Source organism: Etheostoma spectabile, chromosome 24 (assembly GCF_008692095.1).
Source record: "Etheostoma spectabile isolate EspeVRDwgs_2016 chromosome 24, UIUC_Espe_1.0, whole genome shotgun sequence".
Lineage (NCBI taxonomy): Eukaryota > Metazoa > Chordata > Actinopteri > Perciformes > Percidae > Etheostoma > Etheostoma spectabile.
Window position 1 is genome coordinate 9,278,649 of NC_045756.1, and position 9,087 is coordinate 9,287,735.

At 45.8% G+C, this 9,087-nt stretch overlaps 1 protein-coding gene and 1 long non-coding RNA gene across 2 annotated transcripts in view; one reads left to right on the forward strand and one right to left on the reverse strand.

The window, feature by feature from the left end:
• si:ch211-246m6.5 (von Willebrand factor D and EGF domain-containing protein) overlaps positions 1-9,087 on the forward strand; it is a 37,940-nt gene that overhangs the window by 16,784 nt on the left and 12,069 nt on the right. The window contains exons 10-19 of the mRNA XM_032506472.1: positions 320-596; positions 1,395-1,597; positions 1,977-2,878; positions 3,290-3,426; positions 3,527-3,688; positions 4,740-4,844; positions 5,497-5,611; positions 7,844-8,109; positions 8,286-8,508; positions 8,702-8,839. Coding sequence (XP_032362363.1) covers positions 320-596; positions 1,395-1,597; positions 1,977-2,878; positions 3,290-3,426; positions 3,527-3,688; positions 4,740-4,844; positions 5,497-5,611; positions 7,844-8,109; positions 8,286-8,508; positions 8,702-8,839 — 2,528 coding nt within the window. The remainder of the gene's footprint in view (positions 1-319; positions 597-1,394; positions 1,598-1,976; positions 2,879-3,289; positions 3,427-3,526; positions 3,689-4,739; positions 4,845-5,496; positions 5,612-7,843; positions 8,110-8,285; positions 8,509-8,701; positions 8,840-9,087) is intronic.
• LOC116674082 (uncharacterized) lies at positions 5,514-7,910 on the reverse strand. The gene is made up of 3 exons (XR_004327957.1): positions 7,823-7,910; positions 5,804-5,904; positions 5,514-5,599 (listed from the first exon to the last, which is right to left on the reverse strand). It is a non-coding gene; the product is annotated as an uncharacterized LOC116674082 (long non-coding RNA).

Below are 9,087 nucleotides of genomic sequence, written 5' to 3' on the forward strand. Positions count from 1 at the left end.
CGTAAAACACACTTTGTTCAATAATCGGAGTCTGTTTGCAGCAAAACAAGCACTTTTGTGGACGTAAATTGAAGATGCGCAATTGCCCAATAACTTACATTGTAGCTTGTTTCATCTCACTTAACACTGGACCAGTGTCAAAGATTGTTGTTCCCATCAGTCACTTAGACACAAAAAAACAGGAAAATAAGGTCCAGACTGAAAAAAAAACAGAGTAACCCTTTAAGTAATTTAAAATCAGTTACCAACAGGCGTATAAATGCTAATTTGTGTTCCAGTTGGCCTTTTTAAAACCTCAGATTAACTGTGCTGTGCGCAGGCGATATGAAAACCACCAGACCGGCACCTTTGTTCTTTACCGGAGCACCGTCAGGGAGTTTGAGGTCCACTCTCGCCAGTGGGACTGCGGCAGCCGGCACTACACGGTCGCCTGCAACTGTGGCGTTGCGGCGCGAGAGGGGAACGACATTGCTGTCTTTGACATGTGCAATGGCCGGCCCCAGGAAACCCGGCCACAGCTGACCCTGAAGAACCTCGGGGACGAAGAGGGCAGTCGGGTCAGGGTGCTGGAGTCCCACCAGGGGAAGAAGGTCACCGTAGGTATCCCAACCTTTTGAAACGGGGGCAGATTTGTTTGGGGAAATTACATGCTATTTGTTTATTTATTTTATAAATCGTCATCGCAATATCAACTGGTGCAATAAACATATCGCAAAAGACACAGAGTTAGATGAAAGAAAATATCTGTAGAAATATGTAATTGTCATTATTTTTTAGTGCTTTGTTCAATGAAAGAACTTAAACTCAACAAGCAGTTTGTTGTGTTTTGGCAGAATAGTGAAAGCAGCAAAACTGAGAACACTTTAACATCTACGGTATTAATTTACAGGGGGGATGGGCGAGTTATGACCCCCCCAATAATCAAAACTGGCCAGTGCAACCCACCCCAAAAAAATATTGTAATTTCCTTTCCATAAATAAAGTAATTTGCAATAGCAGAAACATTCACCAGAATGCAGAAAATTAAGTGTTTTATGCTCCAAATGTCAATTTTGCTTAAAAGTAGCGTTGAACCCAAAGTTACGCCCTTGGTGGCTCGGTTGGTGGAGCACACGCCCATATGGAGGGGTTGGTCCTCAACGCGGAGGCCCAGGGTTCAGTTCTCTTTGATTGAAGGCGGAAAAATGCCCCAAACTTTGTCTTTGATATCTATTTATCACAATATTCAACATTATTGCATATTTTCCTCATATCGTGCAGCCCTACATTATTGGCTGCATTCATGCTCAAACACTCTGACAGTTGCATTAAGGGATGATGTCTTATACATGTTTCATTTTGTTGCACGTGGAGATGATGTTAATGAGCTGCTGGATGTAACTCTCCCCTTGTAGTTGATCTTTCCCTCCGGGGCCTTTGTTAGGGCCGATGTTGGCGATTGGGGGATGAGCCTGTCCGTCCGGGCGCCCAGCGGCGACTACGGCAACACGCGAGGCCTCTGCGGCACCTTCGACCACAACGGCACCAATGACTTCCACGGCTCCGACGGGGGCTCCTACGGGCCCGACGGCCTGCATCGCTTCATAGAATACTGGAGGTCAGTCACAGAGCTTTTACTGCAAAACTTTAGCTTCATCACAACTTGGTTTGGCTTCGATTTCTGAAAAAGGTTAGCAAGTTGAACAACTGGTGACAAAACCACGATTTTTCTATGTAGAATTGTAAATGAAAGTGTTTGTGACGTCAGAGAGCTTGTGTTCTGACTGTTTCGAATGTTTTTGTTACTACCACGTTGCATTGTGGGACTCTAATACCGCCGGTTGTCTTACGGTAATATTTCACCGGAAACAGTATGCAACGCACATACTATTGGCTTCATACTAAGATTTTGGACTTAGCTACTAAGTAACATGTTAGTTTACTTGTTTCTAAAGTGGTCCTTTCTGTGTGTGTGTGTGTGTGTGTGTGTGTGTTAGGATAGCTCCCGGGGAGAGTTTATTTGACAGGACCCCTCCTGGGACGATGCAGGAGGTCCAGAGGCCTTTCTGCGCCTGCCAGAAAGAATACAGCGCTTCTCACCACGCCGGCCGAGCGATGAGGAACTTGTACAATCCTTCTGCTCACTCCGACTGCACATCACACAATAACGTGGATTACACATCTGTGTTCCCCTCGATGGACACAACGGTGGAATACATCAAGAGTCCAGAGAGAGAGGAAAGCATCCTGGATACGTCTGCCTTCAACAGCCAATCGCTGGAGCGGAAACACTGGTTTCACACCGAGACCTATCCAAACAGTCACGGAGATCTTGAACCAGACAGCGGGTTCTGGGAGGATCTTCTGATCTCCAGGCCACCGAGACAGGCGTTGTTTGATTTCCAGCCTGTCTTCGCCGCTCGGAGCCTCAGTGCGGCCGATCTGGAGAACTTTGCCTACTTCTTCCCGGAGGACCACTCGGCAGAGGCCCGGCCCGCGGAGGGACCCCGCTGGCCCACACCCAGTGGCCTGACCTCAGCCAAAGCTCTGGAAGTGTGCCAGATAGCCTTGGCCAACTCCACCGTCGGCGCGGTGTGCCGTGGGCTGCTGGGACGGCGCCTGGACGAGGCGGTGGACCTGTGCATGCTGGACTTGCAGCTCAAAGACGACCTTGGCTGGGAGGAGGCGCTGCTGCCGTACCTGGAGAACGAGTGCGAGAAGAGGCTGTTGGAGAACCGGACCTGGAGAGCCTCGGAGGTGGCTGGTCCGCCCGGAACGTCCAAGGAGGTGGTGATGGCACTGCGCTGCCCCAACTTTTGCAACGGAAACGGAGAGTGTACGGAGTGGGGCTGCCAGTGTGATCCCGGCCACAGCTTCTACGACTGCAGCCTGGCCATCAGTGAGTATCTGCTGGTCCAACAGAGCAATTATTATGGCTTTACTTTGGCTGCACTGTACGAGGAAAATATCGGATAATATTGAATATCGCAGTAACTATATACTGTACCTTGCGATAAACAATTAAAATGTTCTCAGTTCTGCTGCTTTTATACAACATACTGCTTGTTTAGTTTAAAACAAATGTTATATGAAACACATAATATACAACTTTTAACCTAATGTATAACCTATTCTCCTCCGTCACACAAATAGCATCTACTGACACGACTATGGTTAGAAATGATTAGTGCTTACTATTTAATAATAGTAGGGAATAGTGAGGGGGGGGGAATGACGGAATGGTTTCCAACATAGCTAATAGGAATCTGTATTTTGATTATCTGCTGTAATGAATGCTCCCCTCCAATAGGCCAGCCAGTAGAGCTAACAGATTTGGAGAACGGCGGACTGTGTGACATCCGATCCTTCAACTGTCGCAACGTTCGAGTCTTCGGCCTCGGCTTCATCGACTCTCCCGACCTCGGCTGCCACGCCAGCAGGCTAAAGGTAAGGAAAGGTCAAGTTTTTTTGACATGTTCAACAGTGGGGTTTTTTTTGTTTGTTTTTACCATTTTTATCACTGAATTGTGTGGGTCTGCCTCTACAGTACATGAACGGAGTTTGGGTTCCAGGGGAGAAGCAGAGAACCAAAGCCACCTTCCTGAGCTCCAAGGCTTTAGACTGCGCCGTACCGTCACTTAGCAACACCGCCGTCAATACAGAAGACTTCATGATGGACGAAAAACCGTACGCACGCTGGGAAATCAAGGTAACGTCTCCCATCTTTTTATGTTTGTTGTTTGGTGGCTGTTCAGTCAGAAGCTTTTACTTTTCCACCGCTACGTTTTGGTTTTTAAGCGTTTGAATTTTGAGCCAACAATGATCTCTGGACACCGAGTATTTTTATCTCCAGTAGAAGAACTAATCTCTGGTTAACCCTCATATCTTATCAACATCCTGGTATATTGGATATAAACAGGAGGCAGTTATCAGGGTAACCTCATATCTCATCAACATCCTGGTGTACTGGGCATAAACAAGAGGCAGCGTGGAGACTTCTCCCACTGATGGTAGTTGCCATGGTAACATTCGTAGCTTTAGTCTCAGTGAACGAGACTTTGTGACCGACGAGACCCAATCAGGAGAAACGGAGTCGATGTTGCCAAAAGTCTCTGGTTGGAGCCGTTGAAACGGCAACACAACCCCCCAGATTCCTTACCAACACGGGTCAGAGCAGCGGGAATGAGAGGGGCAAACACCAGAGCAGGGGGAATGAGAGGGGCAAACACCAGAGCAGGGGGAATGAGAGGGGCAAACACCAGAGCAGGGGGAATGAGAGGGGAACACAAGAGCAGGGGGAATGAGAGGGGCAAACACCAGAGCAGGGGGAATGAGAGGGGCAAACACCAGAGCAGGGGGAATGAGAGGGGAAACACAAGAGCCAGGGGAATGAGAGGGGCAAACACCAGAGCAGGGAATGAGAGGGGCAAACACCAGAGCGGGGGAATGAGAGGGGGAAACACCAGAGCAGGGAATGAGAGGGCAAACACCAAGCAGGTGGAATGAGTAAGGGGAAACACCAGAGCAGGGGGAATGAGAGGGGGAAACACCAGAGCATATACAGTGTATTCCATTCCATGAAGCTAAAGATTTACAGGAAAGTGTGGTTTTTCCCAAAGATTGAAAGTGCAGAGACTGCTTTGTTGAAATTCTACTATGAAAGAAATGTTGTACCGGGAAGAATAAAGTTGCCACAAAAGAAGACTTTCTTTTTAAGGGTGCAACATGATATCCACCAGCATCTGTCTTTCCTGTCCCAGGTCACCAACGACGGCTCCCAGTACAGCCAGGCCAAGGTGCTGACCATCTATGATGGTCTGTGCCAAGTCTGCCAGGCATCGCGCTCAGGACTCTGTAAGTTGAAGGTAACTTGCATACAACAAGTGTTATTCTCCATGTCCAGTTGTTCATCTCGTCCACACAGATGACACCCAAAGATGTACTGAAATATTACTATTTTATCACTAGTTGAGCTGCTCTTTGTCTGTTTATGATAATCCGAGCCTGTCAAAACGTAAGCTCACCTGGAGCAAACACGCGCCACTGCAGACACACACAGATCTGCATGTGCTGAAATTGAATTACCAATAACCAGCGTTTTCCCCAGGTTCATTCAAGAGTTAAGTGCGCAAATTTGGCGTTGGGGGTTTAAAGGTCTTTCCTCAAGAAATTATTCTAATTAATAGAAGTCATTTCGGAGCGTTATTATCACCATATCTGTGTTTAAAACTTTAGAAAAGATAGAGCAGATTATAGATGATACTCATATAGCATTTCCCATTTCATTCAGCTGACAAAAAACGCTTGGCTGCTGCGCCTAAAACTTATACTGGCCGAAAGAACCCTGAATATCTAGAGCTGAGTTCTTGTTATGTGCCTGATTCTCCAGAGAAAAAAAAACACAAGGGGAACGCAAGCTTGAAAAACATGTGTTTTATGATGTTGTCATTTCTGGAAGCTGTCAGCATTTTGAAACAATGCCGTGTAAATATCAAACCAACCTGCTGTGGTTGCCAGGAGAGGACGTGTAACATCGAGGGGATGTGTTTCGCAGACGGAGTCTCCAGCCCCAGCAGCCCCTGCCTCCTCTGTGACCCGGACACATCCAAATTCACCTGGTCTATCAATCAAGGTACAAACACCTTGGGGCGCTTTCACATCCATAGCTCTGCAGACTCGGTTTGATCCGGGGGGGTGGGGTTTGCTGTAACACTACACTTTGTCCTGGTTGCAAAACCTCATAAAAAGCATAAAAACCTGTTTTCAACCAAACGTAGTTGTGTAGACAGTGTGAAAAAGTATTTATTTTGTGGTAGTCTGTTACTGTGGTAGCCATCCAGCTGTGCTCCTGTTTGTCCCCATTAGCAGATCAAAGGAGCGGAGCTTTAAATTTCCCAGCATGCCCTGACCTGTCGTTTAACCGCACTGAGACAGAGGGGAGGGGGTAAATCACATGGTTGACTAGCACAGCTACATAGACTTGACATTTATCCTCAGTTACACTTTACAAACCGCAAGTCAATTGTAAAAGCTGTAACAGCTGGAACTTACTAAGAGGGTGCCTTAGTTCTTTTCAACCTGGTCCCTATGTTCCCATGTCATTGTGTCCAAGTGTCTGATGGGAACTACAATCTTTTAATTGCGTGAGAACCAGCATATCTCCACCAGACTCCATGTAAATAATCACTACTTTTAGCGTGTATAGAGCAGCATATCTCCACCAGATTCATGTAAATAATCACTACTTTTAGCGTGTATAGAGCAGCATATCTCCACCAGACTCCATGTAAATAATCACTACTTTTAGCAGGTATAGAGCAGCATATCTCCACCAGACTCATGTAAATAATCACTACTTTTAGTGTGTAAGAGCAGCATATCTCCACAGACTCCATGTAAATAATCACTACTTTTAGCATGTATAGAGCAGCATATTCCACCAGACTCCATGTAAATATCACTACTTTTAGCGTGTATAGAGCAGCATATCTCCACCAGACTCCATGTAAATAATCACTACTTTTAGCGTGTATAGAGCAGCATATCTCCACCAGATCCATGTAAATAATCACTACTTTTAGCGTGTATAGAGCAGCATATCTCCACCAGACTCAATGTAAATAATCAATACTTTTAGCAGGTATAGAGCAGCATATTCACCAGACTCCATGTAAATAATCACTACTTTTAGTGTGTATAGAGCAGCATATCTCCACCAGACTCCATGTAAATAATCACTACTTTTAGCATGTATAGAGCAGCATATCTCCACCAGACTCCATGTAAATAATCACTACTTTTAGTGTGTATAGACCCAGCATATCTCCACATGTAAATAGGTAAATTAAGAATTCATTTCAACCAGACCAGAGTGGTGGTTGTTGTTGAAAGATGAACCAAGACATGTATTGTGAACAAAACGTTTTGGGTTGGATCAAAATCTGCGAGGGGCCACATTTGGCCCACGGGCCTCGAGTTGGACATGTATGTATCTAGAGATTTACCTCACCATGTTGCCAGATCTTTCTAAGGAGTTAAGTTAGGAATTCAGTAATAGCAATAATCTCATTAATCAGTTTCTGAACATATAAGCGTCATGCTGAGCAGTTTCCTGGGATTACCGTCACTTTCTTCCAATTTAACATCTGTGGGGGGGGAGCATGATCTCAGTTAGTGGACGCTACATGATCTTGTTAAAGTATCCGCTGCATTTGGACAGAAACGTTGGAAACCCCCATTCAGACGAGGACATGTGCGTTCTTCAGCCTGCAGGGATGTTTCTGCATTCAAGAGTTTATTTCAGGACAGGAATTTCTGTCATCAAAATGCAACATGACTTGTAGTTATGATGGTAAAAACACAACATGTCACTTAGTCAATATTTTTTTACCTATGTTTTAGTTGCTTTTTTAGTTGTTAATCCAAAGGTTTTTATCCTTCTTTTTACGGTTTTGTCTTGTTTTTTTTACATCATGTTTTGTATCTGCGTTCTCCAGCTGTCTTTAGATTCTGTCATTACAAAACAAGACTTTATAATGTAAGGGTAAAAAAAAATGACTAAAGGAACATGATGTCGTTGACGTGTGACGCTAAGTTTTTGACCTTTTTGATACTCTTTCCAAAATTTTTGTATCATTTTGTGATGCTTTCGATGCTTGTGTTTAACTTTGTTTTACATTTGTCATTTTTTGTGACCTTTTAGATTTTTTGTAGCTTTCATGACATTTCAGTCACAATTTTCAATGTTTTTTGTAACTTTTTTCTACTTATTTGAAACTTTTTGTTGTTTTTATAACATTTTTGTTGCTTTCAGCATGTGCTTCTATTCATACTGTGGACTCACGTTTTGTTCCTCTGTCTCCAGTCAACGAGCCGCCGGCGTTCTTCCGGCCCCAGAGCCGCCTGCGGACGTTTGCCGGGGAGAACTTTGTCTTCCAGTTGGCAGCATCGGACCCCGAGGGCTCAGCGCTCCTCTTCCAGCTGGAAGAGGGGCCCCAGGGGGCCGTCCTCTCCCCTGCCGGCCTCCTCATCTGGAGGGTCCCATCGCTCCCTGGGGACAGGGGGGGGACCCAATCCTTCCGCTTTACGCTGTCGGATGAGTGCAACGCCCAGAGCAGCTTCACCGCAGAGGTAGGCTTGGAGAAAAAGAGCTGAGGGAAGATAAAAACATAAAAAGTCATTGTCTAGTATTTTGAAGAAAGAAAAGACTCAAGTAAAGTACAAGTACCTCAACATTTGGACTTAAGAACAGTACTGGAGTAAATGTACTTGGTTACAGTCCACCACTGCGTTTCCCTCTGTAACAGATTGACGTGGTGCCGTGCGGCTGTCAGAACGGAGGTACATGCGTGACGGACGTCAGTTTCCCGGCCGGCAGCGGGACGTACCTGTGTGTGTGTCCCGAGGGAACGCAGGGCGATCTCTGCGGCGAGCACGTGGACGGATGTCTCTCAGCACCGTGCGCGGCCGGCAGATGCATCAACGCAGCCGGCGGCGGGTACCGCTGCCAGTGTCCCGCGGGGCTGAGAGGTAAGAAGTTACACGTTGGTAGGTGTGGACGATCAATCACAGGCACCGGTGGAATGTAACTAAGCACATTTACTCCAGTACAGTACTACGGTCAAATGTTTTACTTGAGTCTTTTCTTTCTTCCAGCACATATGACAGGTATGGTTTAGGATGGCTGAAACTATTCCCTGTGTGCGTGTGTTTATTGTTGTAGGTGTAACATGCCTGGAAGATGTCAACGAGTGTGAAAGGAAGCCATGTTTCCCAGGAGTCCAGTGCTTCAACAACTTTGGCTCCTATGGCTGTGGCCCATGCCCCAAAGGCATGCTGGGAAATGGGACAGTATGTACAGGTAAGCATGAGCGTACTGTGCCAATGTTTGAGGTGTGATATGACACAGCTGTGGCTTAATTTACCTTTTTTCAGACAATCGCACATTAATTATCAGCGTGCATCATAAAAGGAAACAGTTTCTTATCAAAGTACCCTTAAATATAACAGAATCATTTAAAAACACCCTCGTGTTGTCTTCCTGTTGACGATGAACTTGTTACAAGGGCGTAACTTTGGGTTGAATGTTGATGGTTGGGGGGGGGGGGG